The sequence below is a fragment of the Penicillium cosmopolitanum genome (assembly GCF_028827165.1).
Source record: "Penicillium cosmopolitanum strain IBT 29677 chromosome Unknown utg000005l:1.0-4006212.0:1.0-4009387.0, whole genome shotgun sequence".
Classification (NCBI taxonomy): domain Eukaryota; kingdom Fungi; phylum Ascomycota; class Eurotiomycetes; order Eurotiales; family Aspergillaceae; genus Penicillium; species Penicillium cosmopolitanum.
Window position 1 is genome coordinate 2,706,934 of NW_026622675.1, and position 27,198 is coordinate 2,734,131.

Consider the following 27,198-nt stretch of genomic DNA (forward strand, 5'->3'; position numbering starts at 1 on the left):
TACGCTCGCAGTCAGCTTTAGACGAGGTTGCTCTCGCTGGACCGAAATCCGAGTTCTTCATATTTTTACTACGGAACCTAGTGGATTCCTTGTAAATATGATCACGGGAAGGTAGCTCGAAGCACCAGAATACTTTTTACTCCGCAGTATCGGACTCGAAATTAAGCGGGATGTATACAAGTAGTTTTGGGTATCCTAGGGAAGGTATCGAATTGACTCCCTAAATAGTCTAAACGCTATAAAAATACAAAACATGCAACTTGGATCTTGGTCCCCAGATTCATAAACCGGAATGATCTAGTGCTGGGCCAGAATCCGCGCAGCAGCGGCCTCAGCAATAACCATGATAGTAGTCTGGATGTTACCAGTGGGAAGGTCGGGGTGAATACTGCCGTCGACGACGTACTAAAAAAGATATTAGCTTTTGCATGATAGGCTATTGGGTGTTTGATAGGAACTCACCAGGTTATCCGTTCCGTAGACCTTGGTGTTAAGGTCAACAACAGAAGAGCCACCCTTGCGTCCGTCATCGGTACCCAACTTGGCAGAAGTGGTGTAGTGGTTGCCGGAGGAGATGGTGTTAAGAATAGCGGTGACGTTGGGCTTGGTGATGAGCTCGAGACCAGAGCCAGGGGTGCTGATATCGCTGATCAACTCCTTGACGAAGGCAGCGGCGGCCTTCTTGTCATCGGCGGTCTGCATGTAAGGAGACTCCTCGAAAACAGTCTTCTGGTTGGAGTCAAGACCCAGGACACCGGTAGAGGTAGCACCGTGGGTGAGGTAAGTCTTGATCTCAAGAACAGAGCCATCGGCGGGAGCGCAAGAGCCCTGGTAGTAGCGAGTCTGACCGTTCAGCTCATTGGAAGAGAAGAAGATAGCACGGTGCTTTCCTTGGGTCAGAAGACCGCTGTTCTTTCCGTAGAGGCTGATATCCTTGCGGTCAGTGCCGTTGACGATGGCGTCGTAGTCGGGGATACCGAAAGAGCCGTTGGTCTGGACTTTGAGGGTGAAGATTGGGTGGTCACGGAAACCAAGGCCAACGGGCAGGTCGAGCCACTGCTTCTTGGGAGGAACCTTGATGCCGCTATCCTTGGCAGTCTCGATTTGCTTCTGGGGACCGATGCCGGAGTTGAAGAGAAGACGGGGGTAGAGAGAGCGCCAGCAGCAAGGACGACACGACCATCGCGAGCAAGAGTGATGATCTCAGTCTCACCGGAGGAAGTCTGCACCTCGACACCGGTGATGTGGCTACCAGAGCGCACAACGCGGATGACCTTGGTGCCGAGTTGCAGGGAGAAGTTATCCTTCTTCTCGGCCAGAGGAAGGTAGGTGCGGACGGGACCAGCACGCTTTTGGTCCTTGATGTTCCAGGAAGGATAGCTGTAGACCTTGTGCTTCTCGTTGGGCTCGGAGATCATGTCGACGGACTTCCAGCCGACGGTGCTGAAGAACTTGGAGAGAACCGAGTACAGACCCTGATCGTAACGCTTGCCATCGGCAGAGGGCAGAGTTGTACCAGGGTTGCGTTGGTAAAGACGCTCAGCAGCGGGCTTGAGATCCTTCCACTTCCATCCCTCGGGCCAGTTGTTGTTGTCGTCGAAGTCGTGCTCGGGAGGGTGGACGAAGACCATATAGTTCACGGTGACACCACCACCGAGGACACAGGCGGCCATTCCCTCGGTATCGGTACACATATACTCATCCCATACAGGGAGGCTACCAACATCGGCAGAAAGACCGGGCAGGTCAATCGCTGTGAGGTCCTTGTTCCAGGTGAGAGTTTCATTGGCACCGGTAGCGACGGTTGGACCAACACCTCGTTCGAGAAGGAGGACCTTCTTGCCAGCCTCAACGAACCGCTCAGCTGTGATTATACCGGCGGGACCACCACCGACAACAATGTAGTCGTAGTAGTGGTTCTTGAAGCTGGATGCAGATGCCAGGCTTCCGATAGCGGCAACTAGGGCTGCCTTGCAGCCAACTTGGAGAAACCGCATCTTGTGTATAAAAAAGCAGTTAAGCTTGTCAATCAATTGCAGTATACAAAAAAAGAGCGAGGGAAAGAGCCGTGCAGATCGAGGGGCTTCAAGGCCTTTTCAACTCGGTTATTTCGCGGAACTTTTCCTTCTCCATTCTTCAAACCCAGTGGTCTGTCACTCGGGGATTTAGGGACCCGGACCAAGATCTCCATATTGTGTCATATCTTGCTCTTGGCCAGTGCCCACCTTCCCTGTCTGGATAGATGGTTTGTCACTTTCTCACGGCAGGATTAGCGATCTTCTCATAAGCAACGAGAACAATGGATGGGTGGGTCTTTTTCTGCGTTTGGAAATGAAACTTGCTTCAGCCACTCTAGGCATGAGTGATAGGCAGCGGATATAACCCGATGAAGGGTAGTCCAGTCAGATAAGATGGCGCCGTTAGGCACCGTCAGAGGCGCATTTAAAGCATCGGTCTCCACCATGTGGCATCCAGGGCGGCCGAATGGGCTTGCCGAGTCTCCACAGTCTTCCCAAGCGGCCAAAATCCGACTCTTATTTGCTTAGCCGCGCCACTTTGAAGTCTCTTAGGCCGGTGATTAATCCATTTGAGGAAGGGAGTCAGGGGCCTCACCCTTGAAACAGGAAGGGATCGGTGAAACTAGATTCTAACTTGCGTTATCTGATTGAGATCTTCTGTCCTTTCTAAAGTCTTCTATGGAAGTGGAAGGTAAAAGAATGATCATGGATCTAGTGACGCGCTCTCCTTCTACGCGAACTGTTGTCTCGACCAGATCGTCTTATGTGCATGATGCTAGCAAAGATAAAGTAGGAGTGTTCGCGGATCAACGCGGGTCGACAAAATCCTTGTCTTTTTTCTTCATTTCCGCTGCAGGTACCCACGGCTTGCTCGGCAAATGCATTCAGGGGCCAAGACATTCGAAAACATTTTAGAACTAGTATATCTATGAAATGAAAACCTTTTCGTGATTTCTGAGCTCCGATCAGAGGTCAAGAGGTTAGTGTCGCTTTAGGTAAATCGGATATCCTGGAAGTGAAAACCGATACGATCATTTACTTCATCGACTTGGCATCCACGATAGCAAAGTCTAATAACCGTAATATTTAGAGCACAACATGAATATTTTATACGAGTAGCTTTGCGTGTACAAAGCCATAGTTATGTTCTTTCTCCTAGTCCAGAAAACGCCAACGCCCAGCCGGCGAATCCTCGGCATGAGGAGAAACACGGCATCGGTTTCAAGCCCCGCTTCTACCTTGTCTAATTTGCCTCTTGCAGCAACTTTAAATTTGAACCTGCGAGAAAATTGAACGACATGACAAACCAGGAGCTTAGATATAACCATTGCAGGTCAAATTTCGCTATGCTGGGGGTAGTGGCGCGTAGTAGATAATCGAAGCGACAAGGTAGCTCTGACATTTTATGACAGCCATCTTTTCCGCGCCAAGATACGCCAACAAATTTCAAACTCAGGATTCATCAGAGTTTCCGATATAGACATCACATTAATGAGCCTCCGACCGAGTCCCCGCCCGAGTTCTAGAGCCGGGTGAAAGATTATACATCGTGTTGGACTTTTACACAGGGTCGTCAATTAGAAACTACCAGATTGGCCTTAATCACCCATGCGATCAAGTTTTCCTTTGTCTATTCCGAGAAATAATACTTGATTTCATCATTGATCGACCTGGTCTTCAGCCCTGGACTGCAAGACGGCGCCACACCGGCGTTGCTTATATTCTGCGTTACAGTGAAATGGCGCTATTCAGCCCTACAGGGTCGAGTTCAAACTTTATGGTCACCTCCTACCTCCACGGGGATTTTTCAAGTATATTAAGGACCATATACTCCTAATAGTATTGAAAGGTTTTGATTGAATAATTGTGCCCGATGCGATTTCGATTTGTAGGGAAAACCAGCTCATCTATGAAGAGCGCGTAGACACAAAGGCGACAACAAAAAGGACCTACTTCGCAGCATTCGACGCCTGGTAATTATTGGAGTCTCATCAAAAAAATCCTCGATGGCGAATAAAAAAGCTTTGAAACAGGGCCTAAGATTTCTCTCGTCTAACCGACGCCATCTAGTCTCTCTTCACCTGTAGATTCTTGCGCGCCCGAACCATCAACTCCCTCAGTCTCTCCGTACCTTTACTATCCAAAAACTCAACAATATCCACAATCCTCTCCTTGGTCTCGTCCAAAGTAAAGATGAAAATATATTCGCCTTCATAGGCCCACTCTTCTTCGGTCAAACCATCGTCTTTACATTCCTCCTTGAATTTGGCTTTGCTGGTAGCCCAGATGGTCACCTGGCCTTTTTCTTCATTGTCAAAAATTTCCTTGGGGAAAACAGGAAACTCCGCAAGAACCTCTTGTAGTTTGTCTAGATGACTGGCGAATGCTTTTGGGCTCATAGGCTCGGGTGGAGAGAGGGAAGCTGGAGCGAATCTGTGAATGGCGGTCGGCGCCAAAAATGCGAGAAATATGCTCGGCGAGAGTGTCTTGAAGCCTTCAAGGTACGAGAGAGCCGTCTCTCTTGATTTGGATGGCATTTTGATACAGGGGAGAATTCCTCGATATAGAGGTAGTTTATCTAGACTGCGAGGTAAGAAATTTGAGCTTCATAGCAGGAGTTGGCATCTTCTAGGTGTCTAACCAACGCCCTCAGGGTATGTGAGGGGTATGACGAGCCTCGGGGGTTAGGCGGATTAATATTTTTATCTCCGCCATCCTCCCATGAGAGGGTACGGCGCGGAGACTACTATTAGTACAGACGCCAGTGGTTGGGGGCTGAAAAGACTGGCCAGGTGGGAGCGGATTGTAATTTGGAGAATATATGTTCCTGCTCTAACCTCACTGTATCCATAATTTATGTGTTCTTCGGATTTGTCCTCCAGCACTTGAATTTGTCCAGCATTTTCTGAATCGAACATCATGATGAAGAATTTGAGCCCATTCGGTTGCTTTAACAAATGCGATCACTGGTTGTAAGGAACAGAGATAAATCAGTGGGTTATGCAAAATAATTCGGGCAGATTTAGGTCAAATAAGGCCGAAATATCAAAATCAGGTGTCAACGGCCTTGGCTCGCTGCCCAGACGCGGGCAGCACCTAGAGAGCAGTTCCCGGCGAGAGTTACCATTTTTAGTTAGATTTCAAGATAGGCCCACTTAACTCATGATCTAGGCTTGATGATCTGCGGCAATGAACACATCAGGAATTTGCATGTAAAGCCCCGAATTTCGTCATCTATCTATCTATTGCAATCATCTAAATCTAATGCTAAATGCGCTGCCATAGGTGTACCCCGCTGTATTCCCCCCCCATCCGTCCTTCTATACTTGGTCCACGACCTCCACGTTCTGGCGTTGCGAATTCAACTTGAGATCCTTTTGCTTCTGACGGGCAAAGTCGACACCGAATCCATGCTCAAATACCTCGCGAATATCTTCAAGAGTCATTCCTTTGACTTCGGGGTAGCAAAAGTAGACTCCAATCCAACCGAAGAACGATACCGCGGCATAAAAACCAAAAGCGCCCGACGGTGTAATGTTTTCCATCTGGGTAAGAAAAGTGGAGGAAACGATGACATTGGAGCCCCAGCAGCTCATTGTTAAAAGCATTGTGCCGACAGCACGAACCTCAATGGGGTAGAATTCGGAGGACATCCAGGCGATGTTGCCAGCTCCAGCGGAGTAGAATGCGACGAATACCACCATGGAAACCAAGACTAAGTCTGCAGCCCACCCGGTTTTCTGGGAAGTAATTTCAAGACTCGGGCTGAGTGGTACCCAATGGAAGCATATTGCCGCACATGCCATCGCTGCAGCCATTACCCATAGAGTGTTCATGAGTATCTGTCGACGACCAACACGATCAACCAGGAACAGATTGATCCAAGTAAAGATCCAATTTGTGGCAGCGATGATAGTACCCACTGCAATTGGCTTGTCAAATCCAACAGCAGCAAATATTGTGCCGGAATAGTAGAGGATTGAGTTGAATCCACCTAGCTGAGAAATTGCCATGAGTCCACAGGCTGCAAACATTGCACGGAAATTTGATCCAACGACGTATAACTGCTTGATCTGCCACCACAATGCTCTGTCCGTATTTTGATTTGTCTCCACGTGGAGTGAAATGTGCTGGACCTTTTGCTGGACCTGGAGCTCAGTGCCATCGGGGAAGATCCTTGAAATAACCTTTGCAGCTTCCTCTCGCTTGTTGTGATAAATGAGCTGTCGGGGTGATTCCGGACAGAATGGAAGTAGGAAGCAAAGAATTATCGCAGGAACTGCTCCGATTGCAGCCATATATCGCCATCCGTCATTTACATTCGCAAATGCAGCTCCGATGCCATAGCTGACGAGTTGTCCGGTTGTGATTGACAGGTTGTCGAGACTTATCATACGTCCACGATATTTTGCCGGCGCCACTTCAGCTATATAAAGCTGTCAAGGTCAGTAGTTATGTATAGAACGGACAGAATCACTAGAAACGTACTGGGACAATCATAGCTGCAGACCCGACACCTAGTCCCACAACCGCCCGACCGACTGTCATTTGGGCGATAGAGAAGGAAGACGCTTGAATGACGGCGCCGAGGACGAACAATACGCAACCAGTATATATGCCCATCTTCCTCCCATAACGGTCGGCACATAGGCCGGCCACAATGGCACCGATGAAGGCACCGCCGGAAGTGATCGATGTGACCAATTCCTTCTCACTGCCATTGAGGGTCTTACCGAGACCATCTCCAAGATATACTAGAATACCTGATATGATTCCGGTGTCGTATCCAAACAAGAATCCTCCAACGGCCGCTGTCAGCGAAACAAGCCAGGCATATTTGCTGCATCTGGTATTCTCAATGGTATCCAACTCAACAATGGGGGATCCTTCGACATGCTCAGCCAAATCCTTGAGATCTTCGTCGTCTGAATGGGAACTTTTCCGACTGAGATTGCTCATTTTGGGTAGTAGGTTTCTCGGAGAGAGAACCAGGAAGGAACAAGGTATACAAAGAATACGGACCAAAGACAGAAAGAGCCCTGGAGGGTTCTTTGTTCTCGCTTCTTCCAACTTTTTCGTCCTTTTCTATCTATCTGAGGGGTCTGCTCTCATTATGTCTTCTGGTACAACTCGTTTAAATAGTATATATCCCAACTTAATTATGCACATCAACGTCGAGTGTGCCTAGTTCGCTAGGCTAGCGAGGAAACTCGGTTCAAGTCCGTGTGAAACCATCCAATAAACAGCATTGGAAAGTGGGGGAGGCAAATACTCCGCCCCCAGAATGCCATGCCCAGCTCGAAACCCCCGCACTTCCTTGACTTCTGGGGTGTGGAGAGGGTAAATGGTAAATTCTCGCCGAGCTTGCCATTAATTAATACTTTTACTAGCCATCTCCGCAAGTTCCAATTCCCTTCTTCTATCGGCATCGTGATATTGCATAACCCCCCAAAAATGCGGCGGAACAAGACTGTTCCTTGGTGAGCCCCACACTATCTGCACGTCTTCACCAATCGTTATAGACTAATTTTCAACAGCCAGGAGTGTCGAAGTGAGTGGCGCATGCGTCTAACTTGTTAATCAAAAGTGAAGAAGGACCAAGAAAACTAACCCACCCTCCCTTTCCCTCCAGATCGACATGTGAAATGTGAGTGTATCTGAGGATTCATTCAGTTTGCTGATACTGACCCAATTTACTGCAGGCGACGGCCAGAAACCCAAATGCCAGCGCTGTGAAAAGACCGGGTCCTCATGCCTCTGGCAGGGCTCACCTTCGGGATTTCGCCATGGCTCCAGTGCCAGTGCCCGGTATGATTTCGCCGATGACCAGCCTTGGTTGCCCATCGGTCAAGGTGCGTTGACCCCTTTGTGCCAGCAGATTCCCGAGGTGTTGCATCATTCACGGATATCGGGCTCTGGCATTGCCGATTGCAGTTGTTTACTCGGGCCGCAGTGGATTACAGTTATGTCGACGAGACTGCCGACATAGCAAGGCATTACTCAATAGATTCGAGTTGCGAATCGTCATTGCCTTGGGCACGGGCGAGACGCCAGAGCATGGCTTCGCCGGATCACCAGCCTGCCACAGATCCTTCGCTATTGAATGACCCCGTTGGGTCGCATTCATCTGAGCCCTTCCTTTCATCAAATCGGCCCGAAGACGCTTTGGCCCCTTTTTCGCCGTATCATCCCTTGCAATTGTCGCCGGATCGACATTCCTCCATCCCATCTGCTTCCCCTCACTTTTCACATAGCAGCAATGCCTCACCTGGATCTAGAGACTTCATCATAAACTCTTTTGATAATAGGTTGCCGAGCTTGAATGAGCATGAGGCATGTCTCATGCGGTACTTTGTTGTCCAACTTGCTCCCTGGGTAGGAACTTCCCGCCTGAAAAATGCTAGCAGCCCTGGCTAACGCTGTATGCAGTTCGACCTATGCGACGGGGAAAGACATTTTGCCTGCACGGTACCTCTACGAGCTAGGACATGTCCTCCGTTACTCAATGCCATTTATACCGCGTCCGCGAGACACCTGAGCCGAATCAAAAAATATTATCATGGAAATCAAATTCACTACGGGGGCAAAGTCCTCCAAGACCTTACACCCGAAACTGCGATTCACTATCACAACGAGTGTATCGCGAATCTCATGGCACTATCAGACCACTCGGGTGAAGCCCAAGACGAGAACCTACTAGCCGCCGCCGTGATTCTTCGTTTCTACGAAGAAGTGGACAGTGAGTTGCCCCCCCCCCCGCTTTCGTCTCGATTTCCTTGATGATTTTCTAAACAATCCTCCAATAGTGCCATCGGTAGGTGAAGATACAGAGAGCGCACTGCGGGGAATTCAAATATTCCTTGACGCCCAAGCCCCATCTGCAGTAGCTGGGTTTGGCCTTCGGCATGCAGCCTATTGGATCGCACTTCGACAAGAAATTATCACAGCCTTCAGCAAACAGCGCCCGTTCCGGCTCCCATTAGGGCCTTGCGAGCCATATCGCTCTTTTGAACCTGCGGATGATTATGTCTGGGCCGATCGCCTTGTTATTCATTGCGCTGATGTATTACAATACTGCTTTGGATCTGAGGAAGAAGGGACCCCTCAAGACCAACACCAATCTTCCAGCACCGGGGTCTTGCATCCTATACCGGTGACCGACATGCGCATAGCACGCTACGACGAACTTGTCCTGTTTGAAACCCTCTGGACGGAGCTTGGCCCGCCGAGTTTCAAACCCATCTACACGCACGAACCAGATCACTCCCGTGGAGAAGTCTTTCCAGAATTGTGGTATCTTAATAATTGCCACGTCGCAGGGCTCCAATTCTTCGAGCTGGCGCGTATTCTCCTCGTTGTTTATAATCCCAAATTACCCCGTCTCGGGCCTAGCCAGCGTACTGCGATGCGATCAGTAGATCGAAAAGTGCGGTCAATGGTATTGCGACTTTGTGGGATGGCGCTCTCCAACCAGCATAGTCCTCCGGGCCTAGTGACTGCCTCGGTCGCAATTGGAATGTGTGGTGACCGGTTCACGGATCGGCTCGAACAGGATGCACTTCTGGGTGTTTTAACGAAGCTTAAGGATGAACATGCGTATCCCACGACCAGCATGCAGGAATTGTTGAAAGGGGCGTGGGGGTGGGATGGGTACGATGGCTTGGGGTAACCATCTTCATTTAGAATAGCCATTCAGATATGAAATTCTTGACTGGAACTGAATAAATTCACCAGACTATTCTGTCTAAACCCACGGAGTTAGCTGTCAATAGCTTCTATCGCCAAAATCTTACCCCAACGGCCTTTGACGCGGAGAAAGCTCCACCGCGGATGCGATTGATGACATTGGACCAGCTCAACTCTGCAGAAATTTACACAACCCCGAGAGAGAGGAACCTTGATTCCGGAAGTTTGAATATGCGCCCGATAAAATTCGTGGTCCCTGTGGGCCATGCTGAGACCACTAAATAGTCGCGTCGAGGTGTTTCGGTGCGGGGAAGTGGAGGTGGAGACGCATCTGGGGCATCTGGGGCAACTTTCGCCGAACAACCTTCGTTGGAAACCTACCTTATCGAGTAATAATACTAACCATATTCAGCTACGCTTCGCCGACCAACCTGGAGCATCTCCGATGAGGGGCGGGGACAGCGATCGAGCTGCGACAATGCCTATATAACAGTGCAATTCAGCATGGCCTTCTTTTTCCAAACCATCACACTCCTCTAAATCAACCTTATATTTAATTACACCGCTCTTAACAATGTCTGACAAGCTCCAAGTCGCCGTCGCAGGTATTGGCCGCATGGGTAAGTCCTCTCATCTTGCAACTTGGAATTTTTGACAACCTTCTCGAGTTTTGCTAATCACTACTCCTAGGAATGCGCCATGCTCGCCACTTCGCCAATTTTACCCCTCGCGCCGAGCTGATCGCTGTCTGCTCGCCCGTCCAGGCTGAGCTGGATGCCGCCAAGGCAGAATTTGGAAATGTTCGCGTCTACAAGGACTATGAACAGATGTTGGAGCAGGAGAAGACTCTCCAGGCCGTTGTCGTTGCTAGCGCTACCACCGTCCATGCGGAGCAGGCCATCAAGGCCATTGAGCGTGGTTTCCACGTTCTTTGCGAGAAGCCTATCAGTACCAGCCCTGAGATTGTGAGTTATTTTACGAAGCCACTTCCCCCGTCTTGAAGATTTTTCTATTCCAAAACATCCCAAATTAACATCTTGTTCTCCCAACAGTCCCAATCGGTTGTCGACGCCTACAACACCTCCATCAAGAAATTCCCCAACCAAAAAGTTATTTGCGGCTTCTCGCGTCGCTTCGACGCCTCCTACCGCGATGCTTACCAACGCACAGCCAATGGCGATATCGGTACACCATCTGTCTTCCGCTCCCAGACTTGCGACAAGCTCGACCCAAGTGGCTTCTTCGTTGCGTACGCCGAGTTCTCCGGTGGAATCTTCGTGGACTGCTCTATCCACGATATCGACCTGGCTCTTTGGTTCTTCGGCGAGGACAGCAAGGTCAAGAGTGTGACTGCCATCGGTATCACTGCCGTGCAGCCCGACCTCCGCAAGCACAACGACCGAGACAATGCCCTAGGAATTATCGAGTTCTACGTAAGTTCCTTCAGCTACCCGATTCATTATGAACCCTCAAGAAATTGCATCAGGCACTAACACGCTATAAACAGGGCGGCAAGATCGCTCAGCTCTACTGCTCCCGCATGATGGCCGCCGGCCAAGAAGACTGTACTGAGATTTTCGGCACAAACGGTAAGGTCGCCATCAACACCCAGCCCCAGCTTAACTTGGTGAACCTATACGAACCCACTGGTATCCGTCGCGAGATTCCTTCCGACTACTACGGACGTTTCCGTGAGGCCTTCATCACCGAGGCAAATGAATTCACTGCCTCTTGCCTTGACAACACTGCTCCTCCTCTCAGATTGGACGCTGCAGTGCGCGCAGTCACTATTGGATGTGCTCTGCAGGAGTCTCTGATCTCTGGAAAGAAGATCGAGTTTGAGGAGAACGGAAAGCGTGTTGAGGCTTCCAAGCTATGAAAAGAATATGAGTAAAACGAAGTTTATGAGTTTGTAGATAGAGATTTTATGCTTGGTCAAATAGAATTCTTTCACATTGACACCTCCTTTTGATTCACATTCAAGAACATAAAAACTAAGCATTAAACTCCGATGTGTCCGAGCGACAAATAATTGATATAAAACGATTGGCTCACACATACTCGAGCTCTGCAGTAAGGTCCACCAACCTTGCAGCCTCAAAGTTGAAAGCAATTCCCACATAACAACAATATTAATCGAATTAAGGGAACAGTCTGTCTGTTAGCACATCTCAAATTGCATGATTAACAACAGAACGTCGAAGCATTTTCTATGTCCATTTATTGACAATCGGGAGCAATTTTTGATTCTGGATTGCATGGAGTTTTGTCTACCACAATATCGCTCTCGAAACCTTCAAATTTTCCAAGTACTAGCTGGTAGTTGTTACGGAGTCCCAACTCGAGTAAATGACGAACTGGCTCTTATGCTCCGCGAGCCTCAAGGCTCCATGTGGCAGAAAAGGCGATCTCATAACCTTTCCGAGTTCTCTTTGGTAGCATAATAGTGGATTTAATCGAAAATGGGTTCTAGCATTCTTTACTGTGTATTAAGCGATTTGGGACTAAAAAGGTATTCCACTGCAGATGAGAAAGCTTATGTTAGCACTTCTGCCCTATTTTGTCCAGATGATGGCTCAGCATGATCGGATTGGGCATCAGAATTGAGACTAAATTGACCGATCTGCCTGGCTTGGCTACGGGTCATTGGTTGGATATCCCCCCTATGCATCACTGAGCCTAGCTCGGATCTGGTGACCAGGCATTGACTAGGCATACGAGTCTCCACTCGGGCAGTAATCATGACTCAGTATAATAGCCCAGTTGATGCGGCACAGGGTAAAATCGAAACCAAATCACTTGATCAGCTTGGCTGAACCTGAATTCATTTACTAACATCTTGTTTGTAGGAATGAGGCTCAAAGCAAGTAGTGACATGGTCGGGCAGTAGCTATTTACGAGGTCCACTCGTGGGGCTGCACGTCATAATTATGGCTCAGCTTGTGACACGAAAAAGTATCATTCATTAAGGCTCATCGTTATTTTAAAACACATTATGCGACAAGATCGCAACCTCTCACTCTTATTATTGGCTAGCGTTGCCATGCGTCGCATATAAGGCTTCCGGCAATCGTCAAGCCGCACAGGTGCCGGCTTGGCATTGGCATCAGAAGACAATTAATTCATAGAGTTGTGTCCCAGCAAAAAGAATATTCCAAATGTGAATGGATACATTTTTGACTGTTTGTAATTATCCATGCACGTAGGTCTAATATCTCGCTCTACTCAATCATCCGGGGCATTGGATAGACAGCTAGGAGCAATCTTTCGAGGAAATCCTAGATCAGAAACTACTAAGATACTTCTTCAAAGCGCTGGGAGTAATTTTTTTATTAAATGATCAATTCTGCGAGTTTAACTTTACAGGCCTTAAGGCTTTGTGGCCGGAAATTTACCACTTCCCAAAATATCACCATCCTCGGTCTTCCCATTCAAAGCTCGGTCGATTCGAAACTGGGAAGTCTGGAACAATCGAGGCATGCTAGTCTGTTCGAAAGGAATATCTTGAATGATCATTTTGGCCAGTTCCTTCGAGGATAGCCAAATAACTGGCATACCATGACCATTGAAACCTGCAAGGATATACTGGTCTTTGTCACTACCAGGGACAGTCCCAATATGAGGGTTGGAGTCATAGGAGTAGCCCATTACACCCGTCCAGATCTTGTCGATCTTGGCTCCAGTGTTCTCCCATCCACGGTATGTCTCCTGCATGTAGTTGTTGTAAAAGTCCTTTGCAGAATCTATGAGGATGCTATCGTCCACATTGTCGTACCACTGATCTTCGTGTTTTCGGAATACAGCAGCGGCACCTCCAACGACGATGCTGCCGTCAGCCCGTGGAATCAGATATGAAAGGACGTTATCTTCGGTTCGATTAATATAGGAGTTGTTCAGGAGGGGTGCCGTCACTCCATTGGGAACTTTGATGTGGCAGCATATGCCTTTGCATGGGACGATATTCTTTCTGTACTGTGGGAGGAGAGATGAGACATAGGCATTGTTTGCGTAAACAACCTTCCCAGCACGCATCTTGCCTCGAGGGGTGTCGATGATATATCCAGATCCTGTGTCGGGTGTCACTGATGTAACGGGCGTATTTGTTTGAAGGTTGACACCAGCATCGACAATCAGCTCGACTAAATGCATGATGAACTTGTATGGCCACATTGTCCCTGCGGTGAAGCTGGCACACGCTTTGGCGCCTTTTACACCACAAATCTAAGAAGATGTCAGCTCTTGTGTTTCTTGGAAGAAAAGAGCTAGATCACTTACTCCTTCCGCATTATCATTCGCATAAAAAGCAACATCGTTCATATACTCAAAGCCCCTGGTAACCATTTGGTCATATGTAGACTTAGCCCTCTCGGCAGCCTCTGTGTTACACCAAACATCAATCGATCGGGCCAGAGTGAAATCACAATCAATCTTCTCTTGCTCGATGACTTTCTTCACAGCACTCAGATTCTTGATTTCGAACTCGGCGATCTCAGCTCCTGCTTGATCTCCTGCACGGTCGATATATGTGGGGATGTGACCATAGAAATCGGGTCTGGCGTGACCGCCGTTCCGGCCAGTTGCACCCGAGCAAGCACCCCGAGCTTCTAGAATAGCGACTGACTTGTTCGATCCGGCATGGTCTTTGACGAGGTGGTAGGCGGTACCGACACCGGCGTACCCAGCACCTATGATCACAATGTCACTGTACTCGGGCAGTTGCTCTGTTGAACGATGGTCATGCAGCTTATGCTTGGTTGTTTGCCAAACGGTCTCGCCGGGATTGCTGACCGGGACACATTGAGGAGTTCCTGCGGTTTGCAAGGGGTCTCTTGTCCGAGTAGGCAATTCTTGAGTCCGGGAAGGCATCATGGAGGGATGAATGATAACGAATGTAGGTGAAAGAACAATTCAACGGGACACACGGGTCAGGGCTCAATTAAGTTCCCACCGATTTTGATAGAGTTGAAGTGGCTTTATCACGATAGTCCCTACTAGGGAGAGTGGCACCGGGTCCGGGGCGGAGACCGGAGTTGCTTATCTGCACCGGAGTGGAGAGTGGATTAAGGTAAGAATTGTAAATTGCCTCGGTCATGGGATTCCCATTGGCGCTTAACGAGTTTGGTTGACCGGACCGGACTTACCCTTTTGGGTCTCAACTCTAAACCCTAAAAACGACGACTGGATGCACTTCCCCGCATGAAGCCACAACTTGGGAATTTGACACGAGCACTAGATCTCCTTTTGTCTGCAAGATAGTCAACGTGTTATCTAGCCGGTGGGAATCCGGTCACTTGAACCAACGATAATCGGGCGATTACCAATGGATCCAAGGCGACCTGTCTCCAAGCATCTTCATTGGCGCCACTAGATTGCTCGCAGACATACGCATGAAGGTGAAAAAGCAGTACATATTTCCCACAACGACTTGGATTCCGATAACTCAACTTTCTTCAAGAAAATTCCGTTTCATGCTTAGTCTTTAACCATGACCATTTCCGCCATGTCGGAAGACCACGATATTCACAACATTTCTTCCAAAGAGAAGTTCCCTAGTTACAATGCCGGGATGACCAAAGAAATGGATGAGGAGAATCCCGCCGGTCAATTGGAGGAAATCAACCACTTCCGACAAGGACTCCACCAGCGGCATATCCAGATGATCGCACTTGCTGGCACTGTTGGCACAGGTCTCTTCCTGAGCTCCGGACGTGCTATCGCCCACTCTGGTCCGTTAGGAGCCTTTTTGTCATACTCCATTATCGGCCTCGCTGTGGCAAGTGTGGTGTTTGGTGTTGGAGAGATGGGTTCATTGGCTCCTCTTCAAGGAGGTATTATACGATACTGTGATATCTTCTTCGATGAGGCACTCGCATTTGCCAATGGATGGAATCAAATATACTCGTATATTGTGTCCATCCCCGCTGAACTGGTCGCCTGTGCTGTTATCGTTGAATTTTGGGTCACCGTGAACAGTGCTATATGGATCACTATTTTTGGTGCTATCATGATCGTTACAGCACTGCTCTTCGTACGCGTATACGGTGAACTGGAATTCGGCTTTTCAATGCTCAAAATAATGTTGATTATCGGTATCAACGTTATGGCTCTAGTCATCACTTGTGGTGGTGCACCAAATCACAAGACTATAGGCTTTGAATTTTGGAAGTCTCCATATGGTCCCTTTGTTCAATATCTCGAGATCAAAGGCTCACTTGGTCGTTTTCTTGGGTTTTGGGCCACATTCAGCAATGCCCTTTATGCCTATTCTGGCATCGAAAATATTACCGTTGCTGCTGCAGAAACCAGATATCCCCGACAGGCTATCCCAATGGCTGCACGACGTATATTTGTTCGAATCTTGGTATTTTATATAATCACGATCTTCATGATGACCTTGGTTGTATCATCTGGCAACCCAGATCTTCTTTCAGAGTCGGGAACAGCAGCCCAGTCACCCTTTGTTATTGCAGCCAAGTCTGCCGGTATCAAGGTGGTGCCATCGATCATCAATGCGATTGTCCTGACATCAGCTTGGTCATCGGGTAACTCGAATATGCTCGGAGGCTCTCGAATCCTATACGGATTGGCCGTGCAAGGCCATGCACCCGCTATCTTCAAGCGCCTCAATCGCTTCTCGATTCCCTACGTTGCTGTTGCCCTTTATGGCGTCTTCATGGCCCTCGGATACATGTGTCTCTCGAGTGGTGCATCGGTCGCCTTCACGTGGCTCCAGGACTTGGTGTCTATATCGACACTTGTCAATTGGATAACTCTGCTGATTGTCTATCTTCGATTCTTATATGGATGCAAGAAGCAGGGGATCGATCGCAAGCGAGAATTACCATGGGCAGCTCCGTTTCAACCATATGGAGCATGGTTCTCGTTGATCATTTTTATCCTTCTCTTCTTGACTGGAGGCTTTACTACCTTTATCAATGGCCAATGGTCGACGGAGACCTTTATCAGCTCCTACTTTAACCTTCCTTTCATCATCATTGTTTACTTTGGGTACAAATTCACGAAGAGAACGAAGATAGTTCCGTTGGAGGAAATCCCTATCCGACCTTTTATTGAACATTATCGACAGAACCCTGAGCCCGAGCCAGCTCCAAAACGTGGACTTCGACGACTGAATATTCTGTGGTCCTAAATTTGGTCAATTATATAGCAAATACTACTTGTACTCTTTTCATTTCATTTCATACACTTATCTCAGTAAATCCGATCCCACCTGTTTTTATCAAAGCTGGGACTGGTCGTTACTGGTCAGTCTAAAATCAAATAGCAGTGTTCATTATGAATCATGAGATGTGCAACCGGTCCAGCTGCATAGTACAAAAGATCAACAGCAAGACTCATCTCCCAAGACATCCAAGGTAGTAATTGCAACTGTTACTCTTTCCAATACAAAAGATACAGTAGAATTCGAAAACAGATTACCCTTTTGACACTGACGTTTTCCTTCCCAGCGCCCCACTCAGATCGAGCTAAACTGAATTAGGTCAGGGAAAGTTCCCACCATTTGTTCATGATGTACTTCAGGTAGATCACTAAAGTTACCGTAATCATGGTTTCCGGCATGGGGCAAACCATACCTGCCGAAATGGCCCGTGGCCAAACAATAAATTCGAAAACCTCTCTGGGCACTCACGTTTTGTTTCTCGAACCGTACCCGAGACCACTCTAATCTGTCTTAAGGTAAATATATCGTTCCTAACAATAGACCCTTTTTATTTCCAGAACGACTACCCTCGTCAAAGCGACATATTATAACTGAAATGTTTCTCAATCTGAGTAGGCGAAAGGCGGTCCTAGCGAGTCCAATATCAGCGCCCACCTAGTGCAGCGGGGAAGTCACTCCCTGCTCATGTGACTTTGTCCGTAAGATGCTCGCTCGCTCGCTATTTAACACTAGTAGTAGCGCAAACCATCATACCATTCTTTCTCTTCCAGCTTGACTCAACAAATTCTCACCTTTTGAAGGGGATACGTCTCTGCAACCGGGCCATTCGATTATACACCCCACCGGCAAACACGTCATGGATGAGAAGCATATACTGGGAGACTTGGCATGGACTCAGCAAAGAACAGTTTCGCGTTCCAAGTTCTGGGTCATCATTACATCTTTCTTATCATGCTTTTACATTATTTTGCATAGCTGGCTGGGCATATTGCCATCGACGACTGAATCAGGGTCCCTCAAATACAATGAAGAGCTCATCAGCTGGCAGTCCTGTGGGAGCTTTAAGGGCAATCCCCTTGAATGCAGCAGTATTAATGTTCCTATGGACCAATTCGATCTGGGGTTCCCGGGAGATAGGACCTTTACCATCCCACTTGTTCGCATGCGAGGCAACAACGCGACCCAAAATCTCCTTTTAAACCCTGGTGGTCCTGGAGCTAGCGGCTTTGAGTTTCTATACCGCCTAGGAGAGCAGCTGAAGGCCGTAGTCGGCGAAGGTTTCCACCTACTCTCATTCGACCCTCGCGGGGTCAATAGCTCGACACCAATAGCCTCTTGCTATCCGGACGATAGGACCCGACAGAAATTGTCCCGCGTTCGATCTCTACATGTAATAGGCGATAGCCCCGAAGTCTATGCGTGGGCGCAGAATTTTGCCAAGGCATGTCCTGACACGATGGGCGAGTATGCCAAGTATCTCAACACTCCCCAGACAGCCGCCGACATGAACAGCATTCTTGATGCTCTGGGCCAGCAAGACATGATATACTGGGGATTCAGTTATGGCAGTCTGCTAGGTCAGACATATGCAGGGCTATTTCCCGAACGTTCAAAGCGCGTTATCATTGATGGGGTCGTGAATCAATTCGAGTGGTACGAAGGTCTTTTTGAAGCACAGTCAGTAATCGACACAGACACGGTACTCGATGGCTTCTTTGACGAGTGCATCAACGGTGGAGCAGAAAATTGCTCCCTGGCCTTGTTGGCAGCATCCAAAGAGGAATTGCGTGACACCGTGCTCTCGTACATGGACACGCTTCGAGATCAGCCCATCAGTGTATACATCAACAACTCCGTTTACGGCTTGCTTGACTATGAGAAGGTCTGGTACAACGGGTTTCTCGAGGCCCTGTACAAACCTTCAATGTGGACTGCCCTTGCGGATAATATGTACAGACTGATCCAAGGGAATGCGACAAATGCATTTCTAGCATATGGAATTGAGGAGATTCGGGATTGGCATCATGAAGCAAACGAGTTTATCACCCTAAACGACGGTATTAGTGGCCCGATGCATTGGCCTCGAGACAGACAGACGTTCTTGGATAAGATCGCGCCCTTATTCAACCATAGTCTGTTCAGCCCTGTGCAAAGCAAAATTTATTACGTGCGGCAACACTGGGCTGTACCAAAGACACATTCCTATGTGCCACGTAAAAGTGTGAAGACGACACATCCGCTGCTAATACTTTCGACAACTTACGACCCCGTGTGCCCCCTCATAGCTGCGTGGTCTGCGAACGAGGCATTCGAGGGTTCGCAGATCGTCGAGGTCAAAGGGTATGGCCATTGCTCTGTTGCAGTACCGTCAGTGTGCATTGCGAAACATGTGCGAGCGTTTTTGTACGAAGGCAAATTGCCTGACACTTATACGCACTGCGAGGTGGATTCTCCCTACTTCCACCGGTCAGACAAGAGCGAGCAGTTGTCGGCTCACAAACACTTTGAGGACGTGGAGGAGGCCAGAATCCACCAAGCGCAGGTGCTGCTAGCGAGAGACTGGGATTTTGTATCGGCCAATTAGCATAATCTTAGACTTAAAGCACACACAAGCATCTATCCTAACAAAGCGGACTAATGCTTCAACGGGCGGTACCAGCTATGGATAGATGCTATTAGCGGAAAGAAGCTGGAATAGGGTAACAGCTATTCGAGGATGTAAACGAGAGCTTTGTTGGCCCAGTAGGGCTACTGTAGTCGTTTTACAACAGTAGCACAGCCTTCACAAGAGAAAGCGAGCGTAGATCAAGCCAGATTACCAGATGTCCCCACCCCGTTCAAGGTCCCACTAAGGATTTCTATGGGAGAATACGGTAGATTACAATGACTCATAAGAGGACGGAAATCCAATACGCTCTGACGACTAAACAGGGGTCGTTTGTTAAGTGGTCTAAGAAAGTATTAGCGGACGTACGGGTCGAGAAACAAAGCGTGGGCCAGCGTCTGGACGAAACCAGTAGTTACGGTGATTATGATGATCTACCAGAAATACATCGAGAAAGGATAGTGGGACTTTTGACTAGCCAATCTAGCCTAGCGCGATCTGAGCGGGGGCGCTGCGAAAGAAGCCAGTGTGTCCGAGGGGTAATCTGTTTTCGAATTCTACTGTAGCCCCGCTAGATTTACTGTGAATTGGCCTATATTTCCTAAAAGGAAAACGGTGGTCACTTGGCCCACTTACGAGATCGGAGAGATGCCAGCCGCCCTTAACAAAAAAAGAACCCAAAACCCCGTGCCCGATGAAATGTAGAAATCTACATTGACCCCCAATTCCGTTTACCAAAACACCTGACCCATAATTAAGAATAAGGTTAGAGGTTGATAATAATCTCCCACGACTACTGATAAACCGGACCGGAGTTACCAAATCGGGAATAGCCTCCACCGGATCTCGCGATAACACTTTATCACTTTAACACTTTCGGTGCGGGGGAGCCATTCACAGTGAATTCTCCTATATTAACTCACGAAGCTTATCTCTCTACATGAACCCGGAGCCTTACAATCGAATCAAGAAAGTTCAATCCGTATTACATTACGGAATCTCCCAAATATCGCGAAATCCAATTCAATTACCTTGTCTACCGCCCTTTGCTGAATCCCGCATTATCAGCATCAGCATCAGCAACGCCCAAGTCAATTCCTTCTCTTCTCTTCCCTTTGCTTGCCTTCACTAGGCTCGCTCGCTCACAATGCCTGGCCAAAAACACGTTGTCTTCGACGTAGTCGGAACATGCGTCTCATTTGACGCCTTCTACAATGGCATCGACAAAGTCATCGGACCCCGCCTATTAGCCCGAAACATCACAGCCCGTTCCTTCGGCTTTACATGGATGACAGCAGCGGAGCTGGAATTCACCTTTCTCTCGATTTCCGAGCGCTACAAGCCATACAAGGAAGTCATGCTGGCACTCTTCTTCCGCACACTCTACATGATGGGCGTCGAAGACCCTCGATCCTTCGCAACTGAAGCCGAGAGAAACCAGTGCGCGCAGAGTTACTCTGATCTCGAGCTTCGCCCCGGAACGAAGGAGTGTTTTGCTAAACTTCGTGATGCGGGTTTCACGGTCTGGTGTCTTACGACTGGAGATGTGACGCGTGTGCGGGGTTATTTCGAGCGCGGGGGTGTCGATATGCCTCTGGTGAATTTCCTTAGCTGTGATACGGCTGGTATTGCTAAGCCTGCGCTCGCGGCGTATAAGCCTGCTTTGGCCCGGTTTAAGGATGATGATGTGAAGTGGTTTGCGGCGGCGCATATGTGGGATGTTTCGGCTGCTGTGAAGGTGGGCTTTAGGGGAGCTTATTGCACTGTTTATGAGAAGGAGTCTTGTGCGGAGATATTTGATGTTGATATGGAGGTTCATGAGGATAGTTTGCCTGCAATGGCGGATAAGGTCATAGCAGCTTCATCTTAAGGGGCTTTGTACATATTTAAATTGACTCCAAATGAAAATGCAATGTGTGGTTGTACATTATTATAAGAAAAAAGGGCTCCCGGGGAGCTTTTATTCTCTGCTCATGTCCATACTCTGCGTTGATCCGTATTCCGCGTTCGTTAGAAATTGTTCAAGCACTTGTGATTCCGTCCAGGTAGGCCATGCCGCCGGAAATGATGTACTGGCAGAGCCAAAATCTGGTGATTCAAAAATTGGATCAAGGGCGCCGAACGGATCCGTATCTTGTTCGGAGGGCGAGATGAATGCTTGACTGAAATCCATGTCCACTGTTTGATCAATCCCATAAAAGTCTCGAGATTGGCCAGCTTGCGGTATAGAGTCCTCTGTATGACTTGTGGCAGGACCTGTCGCAAGGTTCGGTGCTTCAAAGGCGACATCTTTCCTCACTCGTGATCCCCAATGCCTGAAAGCCTCGTAATCTGAGATGGGTCGCTCGTGTGGGACGATTTCACCTTGCTGAGATAGCTGGACCCCGCTATGGAGACGCGCAAGTGCCCGTTCAAGCGTTTCAATCAAGGAAACCTCAGACTGAGCCGACTCGCCAGCCGCAGACATCTCTCTAATCATATCCAGCCCTTTGTAGAGCGGTGTTCGATACTGTTCTGAGAAACTCTGGATTGAGTAGGCAATCAAAACAAGAAGTGATGCCCGACACGAACTATATTCGATATACGAAGCTCGCGCCAAGCCTAGCCCACAATCTTGAAGTTCTTGCAGAAGATCCAATGCCTCCATCGCCGCCTTAATACAGTCATCGACCAACTCTTTAGGGCCCAAGGAGTTTTTGGAACCAAGACCTTCTGAAGACAGGGTTTTTTCGGCGACATTGGACTCTGGATTTGCCGGTGAATTATTCATTGAGTCCGCCATGTTTTTCTTCAGCAGGAAAGGCCGCCCAATAAACATGCGAACTAAGCAATATTCCAGCTGAAGATGCATGACTGAACGAATGTGCACTACCGGCTGCAAACTGCTGGACACAAGCTCTCGGGGAAGAGAGCTCCACCACTTCTCCATCGCAGATCTCGAATTCAAGAGGCTCGATATTATTTCGGGGATTTGGTGTTTACGGCAATTGCGAAGATTGCGTCTGCGAACGTGTTAGTATTGGTCATATCTCGGAGCTATCAAGACGTACACATCACCAAACAAATCCTCTAGAAAATGAATCAACTGGATCGAGGCCCCAGCACGTGCGACACTTGTGCGAGTGCCAACCAAGTCTAATTCTGGTCGATATACAGGGGGTGTCGCGTCAATTTCAGTTCTGAGTACTGAAAGAGGTCGTCCGTGGAAGATTGAAATTTTTCTAGCCTTGATTAGCAAATCTTACTATATATGGTCAACGTTGAACTCACCTTTCGAGAAGATATGCCGTCCACCATACTCGATTACGGGTCTCAATCATGGTCGTAGTAAATGCATTATTCTTGCATCTTCGATGCATCCCATTCTGCATTCCAAGTCGAATTGCAAGATTAACGTAGATATAGCCCAGTCCCGAGGTATCGACAGGAAGTGCATAGTAACCAAAGAGAAGGCAGGCTTGGACACTTTCAAGCGAAGATTGTTCAATAATCTCTGGAAGTAACCGAATTGCTTGTTGGTAGAATATGGCACCAATATCCTCTTCAGCGAATGTCTGGCCTTCGGTTGCGGTCGATTTACTCGTTGATGACTCTAGGTGTGCATATTGGGACCCAATCGCGAATACAGTAAGTAAGATGCTGATGATCACCTCGCTCCCTTTCTTCGTGGTGAAGCTGCCGCGGTCCTCGTACAAAAGACTCGTTCTCTCGAGGAGCCAAGACTCCTCAACTAGGAAGTAGTGGGTCTCGACATATTTGAAAAATATTCTTGCCAAGAATTCGGCAATTGGACGGGGTGGACAGCATGATATTGCTGCTGAGAGATGATCACGTCCTGGTCGTAATTGGTGGGCTCGTGGGAAATCCCAACCTCTGTTGCGATCGCTTGTGTTCTATTCTCTTTAATTAGATGATATGTTCTCATGTTCTGCAGATATCCACAGAGGAAAGGGTTGATCCTACCCGGCTCTCTAATCCCCCCATTTGTTCAAAATGCTCTTTCAGCCGCATGGAGAAGTTCCAATATGAAAATTCGCCGGAAAAGTCTGGAAATATCAGCGATGAGATATATCCGAATGGAATCAAATTGCGGATACTGACGTGTTGTATTATCTTCTCTTGGATCCATTGTGCACGCTTCATCGTCCATCGCCAATCCCTCCACTTCTTGGGCGTCGGACCCGACAAGGCTTGCATTATCGCTATCGGCATCAAGTGAGTCCGCCAATTCGGCAAGACTCTTTGAATCAATTCGAATACCTTTAATTGTACGTTTCAATATTCGTTCCATATACTTTGAGCGGTCGATCAAGTCTCGAAAGTCAGCCTTGGCCAGTTGTTCCCTGTTTCGTATTTTAGCGCCTTTCTGCTCGCAATAGTGGCAACATGAATACTCACGCTGGGATATAGGGCCTGAAATCAGTTGTCTTCGGAGCCTGCCTCCTCTCACAGACGCGTTGGAAGCGGAGACACCTCCTGCATGGTGTTCCACCCTCACACTTCTCCTTCATGCGCCGACAGTCATCGCATCTGTATGGAACATGTTAGACATCGCTCATGATCTTAAAACACTCCTTGATACTGACGCTCGAGCTGTGCGTTTCCTATTATCCATCGCTTCAGCTTCATTTGTGAGGGGGGTCAAGTGGCTGGAAGTGATTAACTATCCACGGGGGAGGTACGGTTCCCCACAGCGCCGCCAGAGTGTGGGGTCGGTTGATCTCGTGACTCTCGCAGTGATAAGAAAACCAGCGAATGGGAGCGCGGAATCTAGAACCTAGACTGATTAAGTTCCGATGTCCAAAAGACTCATTGTGATGAGCTCTCCTTCAATATAAAGTGATGCCATATGAGCTTGATCTTCACTCAATATTGTGGAGCTGTATAGTGGAGACCTGTGCATGTACTCGGTTTATTTGCTTTTTCCATGACCTTGTGTGCAAAGATCTGGCCCCCCAATTCGCCAGTTGATTTTGCCCCACTCGAATCAAGAATGATTTTGGTCAGAGGATAGAGTCGCAACTTTCAGTAGTATACCTGATATGATAGATATTCCATCAGGTACTGTGCTCCAAACTTGAAGCAGAAATGTTTCTACCGGTTGCAAACGTTTGCCCTATGCAGGGCCACCTACAGTGCCCTTGAGTGTCAAGTCCGTGGCTATAATTCAATGGAATACGCTTACAGTGATCTTCCACAGCGTAAAACAAAGATCTATAGTTGAGGGAGAGGGAGGAGGCTCATGCTCCGGCATCTCTATTTGGAGGAGTGGCCAAATGTTCCATATAAGCCCCATGCACTACGAAGATCATGGCTCAGTAGTACTCATTACCTCAGAATCCAATCGCTGTCATTGTCGCCACAACCTCCAAATATTGAAACTGGATATGGGAGGAGGTGAACTAAATCCCTCTCCTATTGGCGAACACATTGAATACATGCAGTCTTCTGTTGTCATCATGTACAGCCCCCAAAGAGGACTAAGGCACCTATGATTTGTGCGCCTCGGGAACCATGGCTCAGCTTTGAGTGTACGCTTCACCGACTAATGAGTTTATTTCAAAACTAGAATTGGGGAGCAGGTTCAGTGTCCCCCTTCCATTCGCCAGAGGTGCCAGGCATATGCACCCCGGGCCCCAGAGCAGGTCACTCATTAGTACTAGTAGGCATTAGTCTGAGTCACAAACAGGAATAAGATCTATGTACTCCGAGTCAGTATATGTTTAGTCGTTATGCTTTACAATTCTGGCTTAGTTCGGTTATTTTTCAGATCCTAAAAATACTCGCCTACTGAAATAGAACTTAAATTAGTAGCAGAAGGACTGCCTTTTTCCTATTTGTGAAGAACATTAATTGCCTGGGCATATGCTCCTACGTACACCAAATAATAGCCACTACAGCATAGATTCTAAAGAGAACTAGATGGTTGATGCTGCGGACTATGCTCACTGTGTCTCAGAAATTATGGCTCAGCTCAATGATGACTGAGCACTGTTTTGAAAGCTAGACAAGGAATCGGGCAATCCAATCGCCCTCCCATTGGCAGAGAGCATCAAATATATGGATCCAGAGCATTCCATCACTTTCTACACATGAGCCCCAAAGAGGATCAGCTGGATCGCCCGTGGACTGCAAAAGAATGGCTTAGCTCATGGTGCACAGCCCCAACAACAACATTCGTTGAAGCCTGGATATGGGATAAGGTGATCAAATTCGCCTCTTATTGGTTAAAGAAACTAACTAAATGCAATCTCCGGATGCAGGCGCCATGCAATAACCCTAGGTAGGACTAGATTTAACTACTGCGCTCAATATTAAGGCTCGGCTCACTCGGTACATCGAGTGACAAAAGTATGAGTACCGCGCAAAATATACAGCATTAAGAGCCGATTTTGCCCTGCTGTATCTGAATAATATTTATTGTACTATAATATACATGTTTACGATATTTTCATGTACAAGGCCTTTTAACCCCCATAAACCTTTGTACAGCTTAACTTTGATAGCTAATATTTGCAAAGTGGCAAGGCGTCAGAAGAAATTTGGCAAAACTATGCTTTTTTGTATGGGCGCCACACAAAAGGATACATCGAAAGTGCACCATGGCTTATAAGTGTACCCAGATGTTTGTCACTCGATGTACTATTAAATTCCCCTGCGTTGGATCATAATCTGAAGCTTGGTAATGGGAGAAGGTGATCCAAACCCCCTTCCATTGGCAAAGGACATTAACTAAGTCAGCTTTGATTCCACCGCCATGCGATAATCCTAGATACGAATAAGTTCAACTGCACACTCACTGCGCCCCGAGAATTAATGCTCAGCTTATGACGTGGTTCCCACCCACCTCGACAATATTTCAAAACCTAGATATGGGAGAAGAAGATCAGAGTCATCTCTTATTGCTGAAGGAAAAATAAGTAAGTTAGCATATAGATGCCGCCGCTATTCAATAATCTTAGATAGTAATAGGGTTAACTGTAAACTCACTGCGCCCCAAAAATTAAGGCTCAGCTTATGTCATCCCCGCCCGCCTCGACAATATTTTGAAACCTAGATATGGGAGAAGAAGATCAGACTCACCTCCTATTGGCTAATAAAATTAACTATAGATACTGGGGTTACGCAATAATCCTAGAAAATAATAGATTTACCTGCACTGCGGCCTAGAAATTAAGGCTCGGTGCTTCATTGCTTCCCAGGAGCTTCTAACTACCAAATTAGAAACCGAGAAATGGGAGTAGGTGATCCAACTCCCTTCCTATTGGCAAAGATTATCGTTCACCTGCAGTCAGAGAATGCTGTCGTCATTTATAGCTCCTAAAAAGGAATAGAATGTACATATATGCCCAGGTTTGCATCTACTGTACTACACCCCAATAAATATGGCTCAGCTCCGGAGGTGGCTGAGTACAACTGTGCATACTAATTCGAAAGCTGAATATGGGAGTAGTCAATCAGAAACACCTCCTATTGATTGAAAGTATCAAACATACATACACAAGCAAGTCCGTAGACCTAGGATGCGGTCTTATCTGAAACTCAAAAAGAGAAAGGGTATTCACATCCGACGGGTCTATTACGCCCCAGAAAATACGGATCAGCTCCAGAACGTACTGGAACGAGTACTGATTTGGAAACTGAATATGAAAGAAGGCGATCCAGATCCCTTCCCACTGGTATGTGATATCCAACACCCCCACATC

The 27,198-nt window shown here is 47.8% G+C and overlaps 11 protein-coding genes across 11 annotated transcripts; 6 read left to right on the forward strand and 5 right to left on the reverse strand.

Annotated features, from left to right (window-relative positions):
- Nucleotides 1-297: 297 nt before the first annotated feature.
- On the reverse strand, nucleotides 298-1,997 carry N7509_004022 (putative cellobiose dehydrogenase; the record flags this gene model as incomplete). The annotated part of the gene is made up of 3 exons (XM_056628659.1): nucleotides 298-405; nucleotides 463-1,110; nucleotides 1,173-1,997. 3 exons carry the CDS (start codon nucleotides 1,995-1,997, stop codon nucleotides 298-300), a joined length of 1,581 nt encoding a protein of 526 aa, XP_056491393.1.
- A 2,087-nt stretch (nucleotides 1,998-4,084) lies between these two features.
- N7509_004023 (nuclear transport factor 2 family protein) lies at nucleotides 4,085-4,555 on the reverse strand (the record flags this gene model as incomplete). Its single annotated transcript, XM_056628660.1, has 1 exon — nucleotides 4,085-4,555. The coding sequence occupies one exon, from the start codon at nucleotides 4,553-4,555 to the stop codon at nucleotides 4,085-4,087; it is 471 nt and encodes a 156-aa protein (XP_056491394.1).
- Nucleotides 4,556-5,338: 783 nt separating this feature from the next.
- Nucleotides 5,339-6,977, reverse strand: N7509_004024 (uncharacterized protein; the record flags this gene model as incomplete). Its single annotated transcript, XM_056628661.1, has 2 exons — nucleotides 5,339-6,454; nucleotides 6,507-6,977. 2 exons carry the CDS (start codon nucleotides 6,975-6,977, stop codon nucleotides 5,339-5,341), a joined length of 1,587 nt encoding a protein of 528 aa, XP_056491395.1.
- A 330-nt stretch (nucleotides 6,978-7,307) lies between these two features.
- N7509_004025 (uncharacterized protein) lies at nucleotides 7,308-7,879 on the forward strand (the record flags this gene model as incomplete). Its single annotated transcript, XM_056628662.1, has 2 exons — nucleotides 7,308-7,358; nucleotides 7,721-7,879. 2 exons carry the CDS (start codon nucleotides 7,308-7,310, stop codon nucleotides 7,877-7,879), a joined length of 210 nt encoding a protein of 69 aa, XP_056491396.1.
- A 562-nt stretch (nucleotides 7,880-8,441) lies between these two features.
- On the forward strand, nucleotides 8,442-9,687 carry N7509_004026 (uncharacterized protein; the record flags this gene model as incomplete). Its single annotated transcript, XM_056628663.1, has 2 exons — nucleotides 8,442-8,757; nucleotides 8,825-9,687. The coding sequence occupies 2 exons, from the start codon at nucleotides 8,442-8,444 to the stop codon at nucleotides 9,685-9,687; spliced, it is 1,179 nt and encodes a 392-aa protein (XP_056491397.1).
- A 591-nt stretch (nucleotides 9,688-10,278) lies between these two features.
- On the forward strand, nucleotides 10,279-11,583 carry N7509_004027 (uncharacterized protein; the record flags this gene model as incomplete). Its single annotated transcript, XM_056628664.1, has 4 exons — nucleotides 10,279-10,324; nucleotides 10,395-10,669; nucleotides 10,757-11,137; nucleotides 11,212-11,583. The coding sequence occupies 4 exons, from the start codon at nucleotides 10,279-10,281 to the stop codon at nucleotides 11,581-11,583; spliced, it is 1,074 nt and encodes a 357-aa protein (XP_056491398.1).
- Nucleotides 11,584-13,073: 1,490 nt separating this feature from the next.
- N7509_004028 (NAD(P)/FAD-dependent oxidoreductase) lies at nucleotides 13,074-14,570 on the reverse strand (the record flags this gene model as incomplete). Its single annotated transcript, XM_056628665.1, has 2 exons — nucleotides 13,074-13,925; nucleotides 13,980-14,570. 2 exons carry the CDS (start codon nucleotides 14,568-14,570, stop codon nucleotides 13,074-13,076), a joined length of 1,443 nt encoding a protein of 480 aa, XP_056491399.1.
- Nucleotides 14,571-15,189: 619 nt separating this feature from the next.
- On the forward strand, nucleotides 15,190-16,854 carry N7509_004029 (uncharacterized protein; the record flags this gene model as incomplete). Its single annotated transcript, XM_056628666.1, has 1 exon — nucleotides 15,190-16,854. The coding sequence occupies one exon, from the start codon at nucleotides 15,190-15,192 to the stop codon at nucleotides 16,852-16,854; it is 1,665 nt and encodes a 554-aa protein (XP_056491400.1).
- Nucleotides 16,855-17,743: 889 nt separating this feature from the next.
- Nucleotides 17,744-19,471, forward strand: N7509_004030 (alpha/beta hydrolase; the record flags this gene model as incomplete). Its single annotated transcript, XM_056628667.1, has 1 exon — nucleotides 17,744-19,471. The coding sequence occupies one exon, from the start codon at nucleotides 17,744-17,746 to the stop codon at nucleotides 19,469-19,471; it is 1,728 nt and encodes a 575-aa protein (XP_056491401.1).
- A 1,168-nt stretch (nucleotides 19,472-20,639) lies between these two features.
- N7509_004031 (putative 2-haloalkanoic acid dehalogenase) lies at nucleotides 20,640-21,362 on the forward strand (the record flags this gene model as incomplete). The annotated part of the gene is made up of 1 exon (XM_056628668.1): nucleotides 20,640-21,362. The coding sequence occupies one exon, from the start codon at nucleotides 20,640-20,642 to the stop codon at nucleotides 21,360-21,362; it is 723 nt and encodes a 240-aa protein (XP_056491402.1).
- Nucleotides 21,363-21,452: 90 nt separating this feature from the next.
- Nucleotides 21,453-24,121, reverse strand: N7509_004032 (Zn(II)2Cys6 transcription factor; the record flags this gene model as incomplete). Its single annotated transcript, XM_056628669.1, has 7 exons — nucleotides 21,453-22,494; nucleotides 22,543-22,713; nucleotides 22,763-23,385; nucleotides 23,456-23,538; nucleotides 23,594-23,835; nucleotides 23,891-24,022; nucleotides 24,075-24,121. The coding sequence occupies 7 exons, from the start codon at nucleotides 24,119-24,121 to the stop codon at nucleotides 21,453-21,455; spliced, it is 2,340 nt and encodes a 779-aa protein (XP_056491403.1).
- Between the last annotated feature and the right edge of the window lie 3,077 nt (nucleotides 24,122-27,198).